Genomic DNA, 20,859 nt, shown 5'->3' with positions numbered 1-20,859 from the left:
CACACACACACACACACACACACACACACACACACACACACACACTCACTCACTGACACTCAGTCACACACACACACAAAGTTCTTTCATGTCTTGACATGATGTTGTGCAACACAGGAAGGAAGGTTATGTTCATGAAGATATTTTAATAAAATTAAATAAAATATATATACTTAGCTGTCTGGGTGAATAAAAAACCCCATCTCAGATGAAATGATGACTACACTTAAGACTATAAACCATGCCGCTTGTGTAAGCAGTGAGGGACATAAAGAGCTGGAGCTTGAGTGGAAAACCACACTTGTGTTCAAACACGCCCCGCGATCATGTGCTTTTCGAGGAAGAGTCGGTGGATTCACACACAGTGAGAGAGGGGCGGCGGGGTCTGTTCGCCGCTGGAGCTGAACGCAGTGGGGTTTCTTTCATGTTTTAGGCAAGAAGACCTGATTTGGGGGGCGTTTTGCAGCGGAACGCCAGCGAATTGAACGGCGTCTTTTAATTGTTTTAGAACATTGAAAACCTCAGCGTTCTGTTTGTTTTGGTTTTTCTTTTCTTTTGGGAGGGGATTTAAAGAGAAGACGGGCACGATCAGGGCATTGTAAAGGTAAGCGCTGTTTGTTTGCGGTTTGTCATGAAACTTGAATACTTTAAGGGGAAGTCGAAAGAGGAAAATACATCAACAATGCTTAACAGCTGTGAGAGTTTTGAGCATTTAATGACTCGGTCTTTTAATGTGTTTCCGTGTGGCTTGCACATTAAAAGAGATTTCCTTTCAAAACACGTGCTTAAAAAGTTTATATAGGCCTACATTCCATCGCCTGAAGCGAAAGGACAACTTCTGAATATTAATTAGGGGACGGTGACGTTCCTGTAGCGGTCAGTCTTGCAACCTAATTAATATTCATGAGCCGAGCCCTCCCCTCAGGAGGCGCGTGACCTTAAAAGTAGGAATAATTCCGATGATAGTATTATATTCTGCTGCAAGTCATTACTCCGGGACAAGAATGTTTTTAAGGAAGCCTGAGGGGAAATCCATAGGCTATTTATTTGTGTTAAACGCGAGTAAAACATATCCTTATTTATTTTGTTAATAAAAGTTCAAAGTTTAATGTTTTTTGTTGCTGTTGTTTTTTTCGATTAATAATAATGAGCCATAAGCATGCATTTAAAGTCACCCAATAATCGCAGCTTTTTGCTTTGTTACTACAAAGTCTAAGTCTCAGCCTTCTGTCAATTGTATGATAAAATACAAACAATAAACGTCTTTTTACGCTCTTTAATTTGTAGTGATTCTAATATAATATCATATAAAAAAAATTATTTTCTTCTTTAATATTTGCAGCACGAAATAAACATGAATATTTGAATGCATGTTGAAAAAAATCAGAACAACTTAATACAAACGAATGTCTCATGAATCATCAATCAGAGTTTAAAAAAAGTCAAAAGAATGACGGATGCCACAGGCTTTTTTGTTTGGAGGAGTAGGCCTATGGGTGGAATTTTCACATTATATAACATGATTTTATTATCTTAATTTTAACTTTATTCTTAAAATATTATGACATTAATTTGATTTATGTAGTTATTTTTAAACATGGCACAAAAATGCTGCCGTATATATAGGCTACTGAATGCAAACACAATTTTGGCACATCAGCCCAAAAAACAAACAAACAAACAAACAAAAATAGTATTATGTGTTAATAAACTCTTACCTTTATGAGCAAAAATGACGGCGTATTTTTAAGTTTCCGCTGTTCTTAAATAAAATGTGCGTGCTTTAGCTTCCACTCTCCGCACAAACGTTTGGATATGCACCCAATAGCGCTCATTTGTCTAGGTTAAATGTTTACATTAATACTGTGAAATGCATGAAGTGTTTTATGTCTGTTTATTTTAGGCAAGTCGTGTTGGTTTGAGAAGGCTAAATTGATCAAACATAATGCTCAACTCACTGTCTGCCGCTGCCGCTTGGTCGTTCCTTTAAAAAAAACAAAAACATGAATTTAACAAACATAAAATGTTCTAAACATATTTCTAAATTAACTTAATAAAGAAACAAAAATAAATATGACCACTTTGCCATTAAAAACCAAAACTGAACTATTTTAATAGCTGTGTAATGGGGAAGAGAGAGAGAGAAAAGACATGGGATCCAGTTGGACTCGGGCCGAGAATTCTCATAAAGCTGTTGGACAAGGGCCGGGCCCGTGCAGGGCTCTATTCGTTCCCTCGTTGCCCCCAGCTCGGCGGGCCCCCAAACTGCCCGGGCCCATATGCACCTGCATACCCAGACGTTCCATGGTCTTATTTGTTCTCTTCATTAAAGTTTTATGTAAGCGACTTTGTCATTGTAGCATTGTTGATGTTGTGTGTGTGTGTGTTTCATTAAGAGTAATATTGAATCAACCTTAAGAACTAATTTTGTTTCAAGAATAGGAAAGACCTAACGTTAAAGATCTATCTAAGCGCTACAGATGTGAGAATGCGAGATTAGGTGCTGCTGAGGTAGACGCTCTCCTCTTTCTCTGCTGTCTGTAGAAATTGTTGTTAATTCTTAATTTGGGAACGGCAGAGACATGTTACAGGTTATAATATAATCCAAAAATCATGGCAACAAATTATTTTTTAAGTCAGTTGAAATGACTTTCACAGTCAATTTGATTCAACTTGACTAATGTTTAACCGTTGCTTCTTGTCATTGTAGGCTTAGGCTACTTTTTTCAATGAATTTTAATGAATATACTAATTAATAAAATTTCTATTATTTATTTTGTATTACATATTGTTCATTCATTTATTTTTAAAACCGCACCCTCAGCACCCCTACTTCCCGCGGTAATGATGACAGGTTAACTGTTTAAGCTATATATATTGTTCCAGAGCAGTTTTACTCAAGTCCATGCTTTAAACCAAATACAAACTGAATGTATGTATATACATGTAAAGAGCTGAGATGCAACAGCCTTGTATATTCATCTAAAATTAGCATTTTTTTCAGGCTCCTATATTTCATTTATTTCACTTTAATGGCATAGAAAGGACCTATAGCCTACATTGCCATTAAAGTAAAATTACTGAACGTGAACATAGGAGCCTGATAAAAATGCTAATTTTAGATAAAAAATCTTATATGGCACTTAGAGGCATTTGCATTTGAACTGTATAAATGCAGGGGAAGAGATATGAATACTTAAATACATTTCTATACAACATAATAATATAATTGCAATCTTAAGATTGAATGCGAAACCATTAAAAATATAAAATTTGTCAAATGTTAACTTCTTTTTAAGGCATTTTTACACCATTCTTTCCCTCTGAATTTTGTTTAAAACCCCCTGTCCTACATTATGAGGTTACATAATTAATATTCAGGAGCCATGACTTACACATGCATCATACAGGCGTCTTGGACAGGTGTGTTGAGTCAAGTTAAAAATATTTATTAGTGCAGCAGCGTCAGCGTTGAAACATTAGACCGATCAAAGCGCACTGAGTGTTTGCAATAGCAGCTTTAGGTGAGACTGAATGTGAACCTGTCATCAATGTTGTGACTGAGAAAAAGAAAGAAAAGAAACCATGAACGCAAGCGTGTTTAGGCGTGTCTGTCTCATTTGAGTTTGAGCTGGTATTACTGTTAAGTTACGCATAGTGCTACGTATTGGTGTTTACTAATAAAGACCTTTAGTTAAATGAATTCAATAGTGCAAAAAACACCCATAGCCTATAAAAAGAGCATCCACTCAAAGCACAGGTAAACACCCTCCATTCACACGGCCTCCTGAGCAGATCATCCGGTCCAACCGGTCAGTGTTTTAATGATGTTTTCTTTCATTAAAGAGGTTGCTGTTGGTGCATTACTCTTTTCTGAAGCTGCTTAAGTGTTTTGTTCCACAGGAAGGACTGGAGCGATTGGTGTAATGCAGAATCTCTATCCCTTTAAATCATCGTCACAGGTAACAGTTCATTTGAAAGGATAATTATCTGACCCTGAATGCCATAATGCTGTAATCATCCTCTTATTAAAAGCCACATCGAGTTTTCAGTCACTTGACCTGCATTAGTCCATACATAATAATTCCTCAAACTCCCAGCAAATCATAAAGTTTGCTCACTGTTCTTGATTTTGGCCTCGTTTGTTGTTAAATGTAAACACACACACACACACACTCACTCTCTCTCTCTCTCTCTCTCTCTCTCTCTCTCTCTCTCTCTCTCTCTCTCTCTCTCTCTCTCTCTCTCTCTCTCTCTCTCTCTCTCTCTCTCTCTCTCTCTCTCTCTCTCTCTCTCTCTCTCTCTCTCTCTCTCTCTCTCTCTCTCTCTCTCTCTCTCTCTCTCTCTCTCTCTCTCTCTCTCTCTCTCTCTCTCTCTCTCTCTCTCTCTCTCTCTCTCTCTCTCTCTCTCTCTCTCTCTCTCTCTCTCTCTCTCTCTCTCTCTCTCTCTCTCTCTCTCTCTCTCTCTCTCTCTCTCTCTCTCTCTCTCTCTCTCTCTCTCTCTCTCTCTCTCTCTCTCTCTCTCTCTCTCTCTCTCTCTCTCTCTCTCTCTCTCTCTCTCTCTCTCTCTCTCTCTCTCTCTCTCTCTCTCTCTCTCTCTCTCTCTCTCTCTCTCTCTCTCTCTCTCTCTCTCTCTCTCTCTCTCTCTCTCTCTCTCTCTCTCTCTCTCTCTCTCTCTCTCTCTCTCTCTCTCTCTCTCTCTCTCTCTCTCTCTCTCTCTCTCTCTCTCTCTCTCTCTCTCTCTCTCTCTCTCTCTCTCTCTCTCTCTCTCTCTCTCTCTCTCTCTCTCTCTCTCTCTCTCTCTCTCTCTCTCTCTCTCTCTCTCTCTCTCTCTCTCTCTCTCTCTCTCTCTCTCTCTCTCTCTCTCTCTCTCTCTCTCTCTCTCTCTCTCTCTCTCTCTCTCTCTCTCTCTCTCTCTCTCTCTCTCTCTCTCTCTCTCTCTCTCTCTCTCTCTCTCTCTCTCTCTCTCTCTCTCTCTCTCTCTCTCTCTCTCTCTCTCTCTCTCTCTCTCTCTCTCTCTCTCTCTCTCTCTCTCTCTCTCTCTCTCTCTCTCTCTCTCTCTCTCTCTCTCTCTCTCTCTCTCTCTCTCTCTCTCTCTCTCTCTCTCTCTCTCTCTCTCTCTCTCTCTCTCTCTCTCTCTCTCTCTCTCTCTCTCTCTCTCTCTCTCTCTCTCTCTCTCTCTCTCTCTCTCTCTCTCTCTCTCTCTCTCTCTCTCTCTCTCTCTCTCTCTCTCTCTCTCTCTCTCTCTCTCTCTCTCTCTCTCTCTCTCTCTCTCTCTCTCTCTCTCTCTCTCTCTCTCTCTCTCTCTCTCTCTCTCTCTCTCTCTCTCTCTCTCTCTCTCTCTCTCTCTCTCTCTCTCTCTCTCTCTCTCTCTCTCTCTCTCTCTCTCTCTCTCTCTCTCTCTCTCTCTCTCTCTCTCTCTCTCTCTCTCTCTCTCTCTCTCTCTCTCTCTCTCTCTCTCTCTCTCTCTCTCTCTCTCTCTCTCTCTCTCTCTCTCTCTCTCTCTCTCTCTCTCTCTCTCTCTCTCTCTCTCTCTCTCTCTCTCTCTCTCTCTCTCTCTCTCTCTCTCTCTCTCTCTCTCTCTCTCTCTCTCTCTCTCTCTCTCTCTCTCTCTCTCTCTCTCTCTCTCTCTCTCTCTCTCTCTCTCTCTCTCTCTCTCTCTCTCTCTCTCTCTCTCTCTCTCTCTCTCTCTCTCTCTCTCTCTCTCTCTCTCTCTCTCTCTCTCTCTCTCTCTCTCTCTCTCTCTCTCTCTCTCACACACACACTCTCACTCTCTCTCTCTCACACACACACACACTCATACACACTCACACACACACACTCACATTTTGGCCTCGTTTTTTGTTAAATGTAAACAAAAAAATTTGTAAATGTATTGTAAAATGACTTTAAGGGTTTAGAAAATGACCCAATAAAGTATAACTATTGATATGTTATTGATATCGCTATTTTCTAATGCCAGAGCTCTGCCATAACCAAAGCTTCAGCAAATAATGATGGCAGACAGGTGAGGCTTATTTTTCTCATTATCATATGTTATTTTAGGCTATGCGGTATTGACATCTTTTTCTTTTATTCATTCGCGTTTTCCTAGAAACCTTGTTAGACTGTTGTCTGTTTTGTGTTTACAGACTTTAAACTCATTCCTCTGCTTTCCTGAATCATTCCTTGCTTTGCATGCTCTAGTGTTTCCTTCAGAAAATGCAAACCTAGTCTCATAAGGTTGTGGTTTTGTGAAAGTGAGATGTGAATAAATGTCCAAGTTTGGGTATGTTTATTTGTCTGTGTCTTATATATTGAACCATACGTTGCGTTGCTGCTGTAGGACACACCTGTATGCAGTTCTTCTACCTGGACAGGAGAGGCAGCAGAGAGCAAAGATACCGAACACAAACAGGTCTGGAATACATTGTTTTCATCAGCTTGTATGAATGTTCATAAAACATTCAAGAACACGTTTAGAGGAATATGTTTAATCAGTAAAACTTATCAGCACAGTTGTGATGAGTAAATTGAGGCAAGACACACCAGCAAAAACCATTGTTTTTTCATGCACTGGTCAAGTTTGGAATATAACAGAAAAAATATAACAGTTTATTTTATTGCACTTTATCAATTTGCGTCTGTGGATTTCAATTACAGTACATATCTTTGAGATCCATTTTCTCCAAATGAGCTTGTATCTTCACTTCAGCAGCACGCACAGACACCAAGCTTGGCAGTTTTATTCCTCTCTATATTCTGAAGGGTTTTACTGAGGGATTTGTTCATATATCATTCACCTGATATGTGTTTAACATTTTATTTCTAGAAACATGGTTAAAAATATAAATAAATAAGACTTAAGAAATGTTGCAGATTAGATAAGTACGTTTATGTTTTCATTTAATTTTGTTTCAGTTTTTACTATTAATGACTTTAGTTTTAGCTTACGATAATAACACTGGTAATGTGATGATGGCTTTGGTTGATTGTTTTATTTATTTATTTATTCATTCATTCATTCTCAGGATCCCGGAATAATCATGGGGATGATTCAAAAACTAAATCCATTCAGGTTTTCCTCACAGGTACACTCACACACACACACACACACACACACACACACACAGGTTTGTTTTTGTGAATTGTGGGGACTCTCCATAGGCGTAATGGTTTTTATACTGTACAAACTGTATTTTCTATTGCCCTACACCAACCCTACCCCTAAACTTACCCCTCACAGGAGACTTTCTGCATTTTTAGATTTTCAAAAAAACTAATTCTGAATGATTTATAAGCCTTTTGAAATATGGGGACACTCAAAATGTCCTCATAAATCACCTTCTCGTTGTAATACCTATGTCATACCCATGTCATTACACAAGTTTGTGTCCTCAAATCACAAAAACGCGCACACACTCACTCTCTCACTCACACTCACTCACTCTCTCTCACTCACACACACTCACTCTCTCTCACGCACACACACTCTCTCACACGCACACACACTCACTCACTCACACACACACACACACACACGCACGCATGCACGCACGCACACACACACACACACACATGCACACACTCACTCTCTCTTACACGCGCACACACACACTCACTCACTCACTCTCTCACACACACGCATGCACACACACACTCACTCTCACGCGCACGCACGCACACACACTCACTCTCTCTCTCACACACACACACACACACACACACTCACTCTCTCACACACACATGCACACACTCTCTCTCTCTCACACACACACACACATACACACACATACGCACACACACTCACTCACACTCAGGGCTGGATTTACTCACAGGCATTCTAGGCACGTGTCTATGCTCGCTCGTCCAGGGCGGGCCCAAACACAATGAAGAGATATATAATATTTTTTATTATACTATGGGATATCTACAAGAGTAAAATAACCAAAACCCCAGAAGACATTGATCAAATAAATATAACAAACAATAGGGTACAAATGACAAACTATTTCCATGTCTTCAACTATTTTTATGTACGGATATCACGCTTTCTTTCTCCTATTCTCTCTCACACACGCACACACATAGACACGCACACACGCGGAGACGCGACAAAAACTTGTCGTCAGCGCCGCCCCGCGAATTTATCAATAAAAAAGTTTTGCAGCTGAAAAGCTACATGACATTTCTCAGTAGCGAGGTTCTTGAAGCAGTTCAACTTAAAGATTCGCTATTAGTAGACGCTGCTGCTGATCACTGCTGAGAGATGCACAGATGCACTAAATCTCTCTCTCGCTCACTTTCGCTCTCTCTCTCTAATAACTGCGTTAGCCTGAATATCAAGCTTCTGTTATTAACTCTAAAATTAACTGTAAAATTACGTTTTGGAATTTGCAACGGAAGGTTTGGGATGAGGTGCATAACAAATTTGCTAGTTCAACACACACAAGATTTCAGGATGCAAACATGTCAAATGTCTTGAAACAAATAATCTGAACAATTGATGTGTGATTGAGGCCGTTAAAATTATTTAGAGAAATAATGCACTCCTGAAGTGGTTATGTGGCCACGTCGCCGAGCCTATTAATGGCATGAAATGCAATTTGTTTGAATTCTCAAACAAATTAAGAACTACATTCGATTTTTATTGACTGAACGCAAGCGCTTATTGTGATAGAAAACACTATAACGGTTTCCACTGATTAAGAAATATTTTTGTTTGCTTGGGTGGTAATATTAAAGGGGTCATATGATGTTGCTAAAAAGAACATTATGTTGTGTATTTGGTGTAATGAAATGTGTTTATGCAGTTAAAGGTTAAAAAAACACATTCTTTTCCACATACTGTACATTATTGTTTCTCCTCGATGCCCCGCCTTTCTGAAACGCGTCGATTTTTACAAAACTCATCGGTCTGAAAAGCGAGGTGTGCTGTGATTGGCCAGCTATCCAGTGCGTTGTGATTGGCTGAATACCTCAAGCGTGTGACGGAAATGTTACGCCCCTCACCATACTGTGATGCCCTGTCAGGCCGGAGCGACGAGACAAAAACATTAAAACCCATTATAAACGAGGCATTTGTTGCATCCAGTGGGGACATAATTACTGATTATAATGACTTATACTGTCTTTTTACGCGTTGCGTTGCATCGCGCCGCGTAAACATAAAACCATGTCTGCATTTGTGATCGGAGAAATGACAAACAACAAGCCCTACTCTACACTGCCCAAAAGACTCTCTTTAAATGTATAAAATATAAAAACTCTTTAAACATAAAAGACGTACTTACAGTCTTTGAGTCAGAACAGCCGGCATTGTAGTCTACTCTCCCAGGAAACAGTCCTCCATAAAATGTGCTGCACATAGTCGTTTCCATTTTTAGAAGATCAAACAAAGTAGTTTCGCTTTCACAACGAAACAGCGTCACACAGTGAGCAGAAGCCGGGAGCTAGCGTGAGGAACGTCCGGAGGGTTAGAGTGAGCAGAGGCGCGGGCTTGAGAACGGCGCAGCCAGCGATTTCGACAAAGGAGCATCCGGAAGGACATGTGACGACCCCGGGCTAGACTCCGCTTCGTCCACGGTGAAATGACTCTGAACTTTTATAAAGAATATCTCTTTGGATTTGAGACTTTAATACTTGCAACTTTACAGATCTTCTTTATGCACCAAGAGCTTGTAACACTCCAAAGAGAAAGGAAAAAATGAAATCGCATCATATGACCACTTTAATAGGGAAGGGGGGCCCAAAAATTAGTTTTGCCTATGTCACGAAAAGAGGTAAATCCGGCCCTGCTGACACACACACACACACACTCTCTCTCACACACACACACACACCCACACACACACACACACACACACACACACACACTCACTCACACACACACACCCACACACTCTCTCACACACACTCACACACACACACACATACTCACTCACTCACACACACAGACAGAGCCTCTTTAAGGAATCAGCACAATCCGTTTGCGATGTTTACGGAGCTCAGCAGTAAATGTTTGTCTGTTTCAGCATCTCTGTCATGTCTTTCTGTAGAACAAGATCAGTGAGCCTCTGATTGTCTCTGCAGCAGCTCCCACAGATGAGAAAACGCAGGTAAACACTGCGAGACGACTGCGTCATTAACGAAACCCTCATCATCTCATTAACGCCACATGCGATCATTAACATCTTTATCTCAAGTAGCAGCAGTACTGTTTTAATTCACGCACTGTTGATGTTTTCTGACTTCTGTAAGTGTGCTTTGTGTTTCAGGATCACGGCGGGATGCGAGACCATCTGAAATCCACAGCTCAGGTACGAGAGCATGTCGTCTTGAATTATTTCAGGGTTGGACGTCAGTTATGAACACTTATACTTCAACAATATACAATAGGCGTACTCTAAGAGATGTGATTTCCAGATGAATTACTGGAAAACCAGTCTGACCAGCTGTGCGTGTGATATTTTATTCCTCTGGCATCACAGACAGTTGAATTAATAGTTTATACTGTATACTTCATAAGTGGTTTGATTTCATCAGTCATTTATTGTCTCTGCTGATGACTACAGAAGGCAGGAATTTTAGGAATACAAAATATTATAGCACTCAGTCTGTTGGTCTGCATGCTTGTGTTTAATTACATGCAATTAAAAGAATATTACATGTTAAATATACAGTGTAGACACAAGTCTGGATGACTGTGGGTGTTAACAGATGCATGCCGTGAGCATCGTTACCTCAGTGATTTCCATTGCTTTTAAGTGCAAACATTGACATGTTTATGGTGCGTATTCACTGTCAGCACATGCGTATGCATCTGTTTTGCATTTGTTTGTTTGTACTAAACCTAAAATATATATTTTTTAAATCTATATAGATATTGTAAAAAAATAAAATAATAATACTAAGTAGGCTACAGATAACATCGTGTATTTAACTGAGAAGTTTCCTTTAAAATGTTTAACAATGGTATTAAAAAAATAAACTAAGATATAAAAACATATATATAAAATAATATACAGTAAATATACAATTACTGAAATATCAAAGATTTTTAAAGCATTAAAAAGCTATACATCTGAGTCTTTGTTTTCAGAGAAGTGCAATTTGTCTTGTGGCACTGGCTTTTTTTAACTTTAATTGCATGACTTCGTTGCTTTTTAAGGAAGGTACTTTCCATAAAAAGGTATGTAAAGTTACTTTTGAGTTACTTTTGCAGAGACATTGGTTAATAAAATGGGATTAAATGCATAAAGGATATTTGTGTAATTTAACAGATTTTATTATTGCAGATTTGCGTCATATTCTGAGTTTGCATTTCACCGTTTTTATTCATTTTGAGGAGTACTAAATCTGTTTTTGTGCAAGTGAGATGAGTAATGCATGTTAGTCTAGAACTAGAGTAGTAACATATTCACATATAACATATTCAACATGCAGACAGGAAAACAAAGTAACTGGTGTGACCTATTTGAGAAAGTAACTAGTAGATATTTTCTTGTAAACTAAAAAGTAATGTTACATTACTAGTTACTTGAAAAAAAATAAGAAATCTGATTACTTAACTCATGTTACTTGTGATGCATTACCCACAACACTGCATAGCTAGTACAAAAAAAACAAAGTGCCCTCTATTCAAGATATTGTTTATGAAAACAAATTGTAAAATCTCCTTAATATGTTTATTATTTGCTATTTTGCACTTTAATGATCACTCTGTTTGCTGGTATTAGGTTAATGATTGTATCTCCGTAAAACTGGGAATGCATGAAAATTCATCATCAGAATCGTAATAATTTTGTTTATTTGAAAAACAGATTACAGGTACAGATTATTTTGGAAATATGACTAACATACAGATGACATTTGAGCTGGAGCTTCGATGGACTGTTAAAGCCTTCATTTACATCCAAGAACTCTTGAGAAAAATTCACAACTTCCATACTTGAAACTTGATGCATTGAGAAATGTTTTGTAAGACTGAGAATCAGAAATCCATCACTATATCGATAATTGCATTTTGTTTGTTTTATTTTACAGATAGATCAAACAGCAGAAACAGATGTCGCCGTCTCTGGTGAAGGAACCCCTCTGGACAATGAAGATGTGTGTTAACATTTCACTTTAGTCCTTGATTGCTAGTAATTCACACATTTGTTTATATGCACATAGTCTGTTTGGTGTCAGAAACCTGAGTTGCGTCTGACATTCACAGGATGAAGATGGTCTGCTGGCCTGGTGGAGAACCGTGGAAGGTATTTCCTAAGTTAAGAGTCGTGATCTCAAATGCGCTTTTGTGTTTGAGTTTGCAGAGATGGGTTTTTGTTTTATTTCTCAGGTTGGAGTGAATGGAACGAGTCAAAGCAATTTAATGAGAAAGATGGAGAACGGTGAGAAAGATTTACATTTTCCTAGTAAAAAAAGGCCCTTCTTGAAGTGTTAGTACAATATATTTTATTTAAACAAAAACTGGGTAGTTTTTGCCACATTCTTTGTGGGAAAAGAAACAATATATATATATATATATTATAAACATGATTTGAAAAGGTTAAATGATCCTAAAAAAAGTCACACTTGTACTGTTCGTGGTCAAAAATGACCACATTGGAAATGAATGTGAAGCGAATTTCATCTAATGGAAACGTTTGGTACTGCACCCAAGCAAAATCTTACTGAAAGCTCAATTTTTGAGAAATTTGGAACACAACTTCTTTAGATTGATGGCATTGATTTTAAAACAGTTTCAGAGTAAAACACATTCTTGTATATATATATATATATATATATATATATATATATATATATATATATATACTAAAATATCTGAAATAAGATTTTAAAAGGCATTAAACAAAACTAAATCCTTAAGTGCAATTAAAATGAAAACAGGCAATATAAAGATAAAAACTAATTACAAATATTATTCACAAGTGTAAATTTGCTGGTGCAGATGAAGGTTTCTGTGACATTTGTGAAAGGCTGCATTGACTCTACACAAACATTACCTTTATATTGCAGCATATCTGCGTACAATCAAAACCAGTGTGATGTAAAATAACTTTTTGTTTCCTCCTCGCTCTCAGAGCGATCGAAGCCGCCGCTAACCGGGTATTCATGGCCGCCAAGTTATTCGTTCACCTGCTGACTCAGCGCGAGCCGTCGCTGCAGCGGCGCATACGGGAGCTGCTGTCGCTAGCGGACGCCGCCGACAGTTTCCACAGGAAGACGGTGACCGCGAGCGTGGGCGGCGGGGTGGCCAGCGTCGCCGGCAGCATCACCACCATCACCGGCCTGGTTCTGGCGCCCTTCACCTTTGGGACGTCCCTCATCGTGACGGCGGTGGGCATCGGGGTCGCGACCGCCGGCGGAGTGACTTCAGCGTCGGCAAACATCACCGATACGGTTCACTCCAACACGGACAGGAAGAAGGTGGAGAAGATGATCCAAGATTATCAGCATGAAGTTAAAGTTATTAAAGAATGCTTGGACTTCCTCCAGGTGAGGCACATTTATTGATTGATTGATGACTCTTTACTATATTCTGTACAATTCTGTCATTAATAGACTTTTATAGTTTTCAATACTATTTATTTTATACCATTTTATTTTCATGTTTTGTTTTTATTTAAATTTTAGATAAAGTTTTTTAGTTTTAAGTTTTTTGTCATTTTTTTTTAATTGGTTAGCTTTTATTTGTATATTTTATTTTAATTTTAGTTTTGTTAGTTCTGATTTGTTTTACATCTGCTTTATATATACATTTACTATTATATCAGAAGAAGGATAGATGGTATTATTTTAACAGTATATTTGTAAATTAATTATAAATAGTATATTTTATAATCATTGATACACTATAATAGTTTTTATTATTTTTATATTATTAATATTATTATTTTATTTATTTATATATTTTCATTTTAAAGTATTTTTGTTGCTTGGTTTTGTATTTTTTTTAGCTTTTATTTCTTTTCATATGTTTATATAGTTTTTTTTTCTTTTATTATTATTATATTTGAATGATGGAGCAGTTCAAATTCAATTCAAAATGGCATTACACCTACAAAACGCTGAGATATATAGAAATATTTACGTAGTTTGAGAGCACGGCGATTTACTGTACTTCATGAGTTATTTTGGCCCAGTTTGCTTTGCAGTTCTCTGTTTAGTCGAGTTTTGTTTGCAGAATCACGGGTAATGTAGGTTCCTCTTCAGGAACTCAAGCTGTGTCGGAGGACGCTTCGGGAATGCCCTTCAGTGTGACCGGCTCTGAACCACGTGTGTAATCAGTCCAATGGATGGGCGAGACGTCACGGGCGGGGTGATGTAGCGACCAGGAAGCTTAAAAGCACGTGCGGTGAAACTGGCATCAGCTTTCTGTCGTTCAGCAAGCGCTCCGTGTGTGTGTCGGTCTGATATCTGTTTGTGAGTCTTATTTAGTGTTGTCTGTCATGAAATCTCAAGACAAAACCAGACACCTAGGCGAGGGCAGGCAGCGTTCAGTCTGTGTGTTCCTCCCTGCCCGCGTTACTTTACTTTAGTTTGTTTGTTGTCTGCTTGGGAGCAAGCACGCAGAGTCAGCTCTCGAAAAAAAAGGGAGCTGACGGCCCGTTTTGGTAGCGTTTGTTACTGCCTTGCTTTGCTCTCAGAGGGCTCTCTTTGAGGAGAGAGCCTTCACTAGCGTTTCTCGCAGTGCCGGCCCCGCTTTCACCAAGGCGGAGCAGTGGCTGTGCTCGTGGGATTGGCATATGGATCCGATGGAGGGAATGTAGATGGGCGAGTCCCTATCTAAGCCCGCGCTGCGGTACATCCCCCCCGGGGAGAGGGCGCGACGCTCTGCCTGTCTTTCTCCGAGGAGATTGATACGGAGGGCGTCAAAGAGCTCGCTAGTTGCACAAGCATAAGTTACACAAGCATATTATGACTGATATTATAATGAGCCGCATTAATGGGGAGCGGAGCTCACGCAGTCGGCTCTTAGGGAGCGGATTGTGCTTTTCCCACTGTTAAGCGCTCCGCTCTCGCCGGGCACGCTCCCGAGGAGTGTGTCCGTGCCTGTGATCTTGTGATTGCGGTCCCGCTGCTACTGAGGCACGGCGGCGACTGAGATCGCGGGGATCGCACATGATCTGGTGGACGGGTTGGAGACGGCTCGTCCTATCTCCACCCGTGTTCCCTAGATCTAGAGCTCGTTCTCGAGGCTAGAAGCCCGCGCTGTGGTTATTCCCCTTCTGAGTGAGAGCTTGCTGATGCGACCATCTTTCTCTGAGGAGATTGATGTTGATTGTGTGACTGAGTGGCTCGCGCGCTGCCGAGGCAACGCTTATATTACATCATTTGGTATCTCCACCCGTGTTCCCTAGATCTAGAGCTCGTTCTCGAGGCTAGAAGCCCACGCTGTGGTTATTCCCCTTCTGAGTGAGAGCTTGCTGATGCGACCATCTTTCTCTGAGGAGATTGATGTTGATTGTGTGACTGAGTGGCTCGCGCGCTGCCGAGGCAACGCTTATATTACATCATTTGGTTTTGATGTGAATCTTACTCACCAGACCGTATTTACTCCTCTGGTTGTTTGACTGCACTTAATTCTGAGGAATACAATTAAGTTTTTATCTGACTATGAGAAGTTAGATATATAGGGGCACTTGGGATAAAAAAAATAATTATAAATTTTCTCAAGTGAGAGCACGAGTTTACCTCTTGTAAGAAAAAGTGAAGACGTTGAAGATCTTGATGAAGAATAACTTTTTAAGTGACAAATTATCGCTCCGGAGGTACTATTTACATATGATTAAGATCGGAAAGAATTATCTATATGATAATTAAGCTCTTTGTAGGGAAAGGAGCATAGTTTAATACACAATTTGGAGTGGAAGCTGGGTCGAGGCAGACTATAATTTCTTACACTCTCTTCCTCTGAGGAGGTTGAGGCTGTCAACAGGGGCTGCTGGGCGGGAGCAGTCCCAACCTACCGTGTTCCAGCCCCTCATTCTGGGGGCCTCACTTCTCGTACTCCGCAGAGTCTAGAGTCAGATTGGCGCTCCCAGGCCGAAGGCTTCTAGCGGAAGGTGGTTCTGCAGACCGTCATTCTCGCTGGATAGTCTTCGTCATAAACATCCTGAAGCCTAAGGCCTAGGACTTTTTGAGGGCCAGCTCCCTCTGGGGAAGAGCGGTGTACACCGCATTACACGGTGCCCGTCTCTCCTCAATGCCCTCAGGAGGTCGGTCTGCTGACCATGCCGTGTTCCAGGGAGCAGCGATCTCCGGCGAGCGCTTCTCTCAGTTACCGCCCGGAAACATAGCTGTACTAAGAGGCTCGCTACCTCTACGGAGGTCTCTAGAGCAGCTAGTTTGGTCGTCCCCTGCCAGTCCGTCGCTTCAGGGCACCGAGCTAGCTGCTCTAGGCGCACCAGAGGCCAGTCTCGCGAGACTGGTTCCCTCAGGAGATCACCTGGCTGTGTGGGAGCCCCTGCCAAGTGTGCTTCATTGGGTCCTGCCCTGAGCAGGCTCTGGTCTAGTCTCCCTAACAGACGACGTGGGTCTGAGGGCCGTCGTTTTCAATAGGAGACTTCAGCTATGAGAGTCCTGATGCTGTGGCTCAGGACCTTGGAGGGCAGGCCCCTCTGGGGAAGAGCGGTGTACACCGCATTGCATGGTGCCTGTCTCTCCTCCGTACCCTCAGGAGATCAGTCTGCCAATCCTGCCGGTGTTCCAGGGCGCAGCGGTCTCTCAGTTACCACCTGGAAACAGCGGTGCTAAGAGGCTCGCTAGTACGGTCATCCCCTGCCGGTCCGCCGCTTCAGGGCACCGAATTAGCCACTCTGGTTACACCAGAGGTCAGTCTTGAGAGACTGATTCCCTTAGTAGACTATTTGGCAACGTGAAAACTACTGCCAAACGTGTCTCAGTGGGTCCTGCACACTGTAGTGAGAGGCCACAGAATCCAGTTCGGTTCTCCTCCGCCTCAATTCAATGGGGCCTTTCCCACCCTGGTGGGACCCAAGCAGGCTCTGGTAATGGAAGAGAAGTAGACACTCTCTGAGGATGGAGGCCATCAAGGTTGTCCCTCCTCGCGCAGCAGAGTCCGGGTCCTACAGCCGGTACTTCACCGTTCCAGACCGGTCACTCACTGTCAAGCAGTTTCAGAGACTGCTGGGTCTGATGGCAGCTGCGTCCAACGTGATACCTCTTGGCCTGCTGTACATGAGACCCCTACAGTGGTGGCTCAAGACCAAGGGGTTCTCCCTGAGGGGAAACCCGCTTTGCATGATCAAGGTCACGCTGCGATGCCTACATGCCTTGGACATGTGGAGGAAACCTTGGTTCTTGTCTCAGGGCCCAGTGCTGGGAGCTCCTTGTCGCTGCATAACGTTAGCGACGGACGCATCCCTCACCGGTCGGGGTGCGGTCATAAGTGGCCACCCTGCCAGCGGTCTGTGGAGTGGTCGCCATCTGCCATGGCATATAAACTGCCTGGAGATGCTGGCCGTGCTTCGTGCACTAAGACACTTCCTCCCAGACCTAAGAGGTCACCATGTGTTGGTGCGCACTGACAACAAAGCGGTGGTCTCTTACATTTTCTCGTACTCCGCAGAGTCTAGAGTCAGATTGGCGCTCCCAGGCCGAAGGCTTCTAGCGGAAGGTGGTTCTGCAGACCGTCATTCTCGCTGGATAGTCTTCGTCATAAACATCCTGAAGCCTAAGGCCTAGGACTTTTTGAGGGCCAGCTCCCTCTGGGGAAGAGCGGTGTACACCGCATTACACGGTGCCCGTCTCTCCTCTGTGCCCTCAGGAGATCGGTCTGCCAACCCTGCCGGTGTTCCAGGGCGCAGCGGTCTCCGGCGAGCGCTTCTCTCAGTTACCGCCCGGAAACATAGCTGTACTAAGAGGCTCGCTACCTCTACGGAGGTCTCTAGAGCAGCTAGTTTGGTCGTCCCCTGCCAGTCCGTCGCTTCAGGGCACCGAGCTAGCTGCTCTAGGCGCACCAGAGGCCAGTCTCGCGAGACTGGTTCCCTCAGGAGATCACCTGGCTGTGTGGGAGCCCCTGCCAAGTGTGCTTCATTGGGTCCTGCCCTGAGCAGGCTCTGGTCTAGTCTCCCTAACAGACGACGTGGGTCTGAGGGCCGTCGTTTTCAATAGGAGACTTCAGCTATGAGAGTCCTGATGCTGTGGCTCAGGACCTTGGAGGGCAGGCCCCTCTGGGGAAGAGCGGTGTACACCGCATTGCATGGTGCCTGTCTCTCCTCCGTACCCTCAGGAGATCAGTCTGCCAATCCTGCCGGTGTTCCAGGGCGCAGCGGTCTCTCAGTTACCACCTGGAAACAGCGGTGCTAAGAGGCTCGCTAGTACGGTCATCCCCTGCCGGTCCGCCGCTTCAGGGCACCGAATTAGCCACTCTGGTTACACCAGAGGTCAGTCTTGAGAGACTGATTCCCTTAGTAGACTATTTGGCAACGTGAAAACTACTGCCAAACGTGTCTCAGTGGGTCCTGCACACTGTAGTGAGAGGCCACAGAATCCAGTTCGGTTCTCCTCCGCCTCAATTCAATGGGGCCTTTCCCACCCTGGTGGGACCCAAGCAGGCTCTGGTAATGGAAGAGAAGTAGACACTCTCTGAGGATGGAGGCCATCAAGGTTGTCCCTCCTCGCGCAGCAGAGTCCGGGTCCTACAGCCGGTACTTCACCGTTCCGAGAAAGGATGAAGGGCATCCTTCCTCATCATAGGAAGTTCCTGAGGTTTGCTTTTGGGGGCAAAAGCCTACCAATACCGGTTCTTCCTTTGGCTTTGCACTCTCACCCCACATTTTCATGACTCAACCACATTGACGATTGGTTGATATTAGCTCAATCAGAGCACATGGCGGTTCGACATCGAGATGTCGTTCTCACTCACACGAAAGAGCTGGGGTTAAGACTTAACACCAAGAAAAGTGTGCTTTCTCCAGTACAAAGAACCACTTATCTGGGCGTGGTGTGGGATTCGACCACGATGCACGTATTTCTCCTGCTCGGATCGAGTCATTCCTCACCGCAGTCGCGAGAGTCAGAGAAGACCGGTCACTCACTGTCAAGCAGTTTCAGAGACTGCTGGGTCTGATGGCAGCTGCGTCCAACGTGATACCTCTTGGCCTGCTGTACATGAGACCCCTACAGTGGTGGCTCAAGACCAAGGGGTTCTCCCTGAGGGGAAACCCGCTTTGCATGATCAAGGTCACGCTGCGATGCCTACATGCCTTGGACATGTGGAGGAAACCTTGGTTCTTGTCTCAGGGCCCAGTGCTGGGAGCTCCTTGTCGCTGCATAACGTTAGCGACGGACGCATCCCTCACCGGTCGGGGTGCGGTCATAAGTGGCCACCCTGCCAGCGGTCTGTGGAGTGGTCGCCATCTGCCATGGCATATAAACTGCCTGGAGATGCTGGCCGTGCTTCGTGCACTAAGACACTTCCTCCCAGACCTAAGAGGTCACCATGTGTTGGTGCGCACTGACAACAAAGCGGTGGTCTCTTACATTAACCACCAGGGAGGTCTGCACTCACGCCGTTTGTACAAACTAGCGTACCAGATTCTTGTGTGGTCCCAGGGCAAACTTCTCTCGCTGAGAGTAGTTCACATTCTTGGGTATCTCAATTTGGGAGCAGACATCCTGTTGAGGCAGGTGCCGAGGCCCGGGGAATGGATAATTCACCCCGAGGTGGTGAAGCAGATATGGAGAGTTTTTGGCCATGCTCAGGTGGACCTGTTTGCGATTCGAGAGACATCGCACTGTCCCCTCTCGTTCTCTCTCACTCATCCAGCTCCACTGGGGCTGGATGCCATGGTACAAACGTGGCCGAGGCTTCGTCTGTACGCCTTTCCCCCGATCACTCTGCTCCCGGGAGTTCTGGAGAGAGTGCGCCGGGACGGGATCCATCTTCTGCTAGTAGCCCTGTTCTGGCCGGGCCGAGTGTTGGGCCTGATTTCTCTCCTCGACGGCACTCCATGGGAGATTCCCATCAGGAGAGATCTCCTCTCACAGGTGGAAGGTACGATCGTCCACCCCCACCCGGAGCTGTGGAAGTTGTGGGTGTGGCCCCTGAGGGGGCACAAGCTCATAGCTTCCGGTCTCTCAACCGAGGTTGTTGAGACCATCCCCCAATCCAGAGCTCCCTCAACGAGGAAACTGTACGCCTTAAAGTGGAAACTTCTTGGTGCGGAGACTGCCAGCTCGACCCAGTTAACTGCCCGGTTGGTACAGTGCTGGAGTTCCTGCAGGCCTGATTCTCTGCAGGTTTGACCCACTCCACCCTGAAGGTCTACGTGGCGGCCATTGCGGCCTACCATGCCCCTCTCGGTGGCCAGTCAGTGGGCAGACACCCCCTAGTTACACGTTTCCTCCGCGGTGCACTGAGGCAGAGGCCTCCGGCTCCCTGCAGGGAGTCAGACCAGCAGAAGCTTAACTGTATGTTTCCAGTGTGAGCACTGGACGCATACGTCCACAAAGGTGCCCTGTGGAGAAGGGCGGACCAACTGCTTGTGTGCTATGGTCCCCCAAAGAGAGGTCTTCCAGCTACAAAACAGACCCTCAGTCGGTGGATAGTAAATGCCATTTCTATCGCTTATGAGTCCTCTGATCTCCCTTCACCTCTAGGGGTCAAGGCTCATTCTACTAGAAGTGTGGCGGCCTCCAAGGCCTTCTTGGCAGGTGTCTCGATGCAGGACATCTGCGACGCTGTGGGATGGTCCACGCCCCTAACCTTTGTCTATGGCTTAGACATGCGAGCCACTCCTGGCTCTTCTGTTCTCTCGCCCTAGCTGTGCAGGCTTCCACACTAGGCGAAGATTTGAAAGTCTGGTAGTGTGGGCATACTCGTTCCCGAAGCGTCCTCCGACGCAGC

General features: G+C 43.7%; 1 protein-coding gene across 2 annotated transcripts in view; it reads left to right on the top strand.

Moving 5' to 3' along the window:
• The first annotated feature begins 331 nt into the window (after positions 1–331).
• LOC107571092 (apolipoprotein L4-like) overlaps positions 332–20,859 on the top strand; it is a 23,397-nt gene continuing 2,869 nt past the window's right edge. The window contains exons 1-11 of one of the 2 annotated variants that reach the window (XM_016257368.1): positions 332–604; positions 3,904–3,962; positions 5,962–6,006; positions 6,325–6,396; positions 7,010–7,069; positions 10,037–10,096; positions 10,256–10,297; positions 12,024–12,089; positions 12,199–12,238; positions 12,322–12,373; positions 13,067–13,481. In XM_016257368.1, the coding sequence (XP_016112854.1) occupies positions 3,927–3,962; positions 5,962–6,006; positions 6,325–6,396; positions 7,010–7,069; positions 10,037–10,096; positions 10,256–10,297; positions 12,024–12,089; positions 12,199–12,238; positions 12,322–12,373; positions 13,067–13,481 (888 nt within the window). In that variant the 5' untranslated portion in view covers positions 332–604; positions 3,904–3,926. The remainder of the gene's footprint in view (positions 605–3,903; positions 3,963–5,961; positions 6,007–6,324; positions 6,397–7,009; positions 7,070–10,036; positions 10,097–10,255; positions 10,298–12,023; positions 12,090–12,198; positions 12,239–12,321; positions 12,374–13,066; positions 13,482–20,859) is intronic. The other variant, XM_016257369.1, reaches the window with a different exon arrangement.

Source organism: Sinocyclocheilus grahami, unplaced genomic scaffold, assembly GCF_001515645.1.
Source record: "Sinocyclocheilus grahami isolate Dianchi unplaced genomic scaffold, SAMN03320097.WGS_v1.1 scaffold1547.1, whole genome shotgun sequence".
Classification (NCBI taxonomy): domain Eukaryota; kingdom Metazoa; phylum Chordata; class Actinopteri; order Cypriniformes; family Cyprinidae; genus Sinocyclocheilus; species Sinocyclocheilus grahami.
This window is presented reverse-complemented; position numbering and strand designations above follow the sequence as displayed.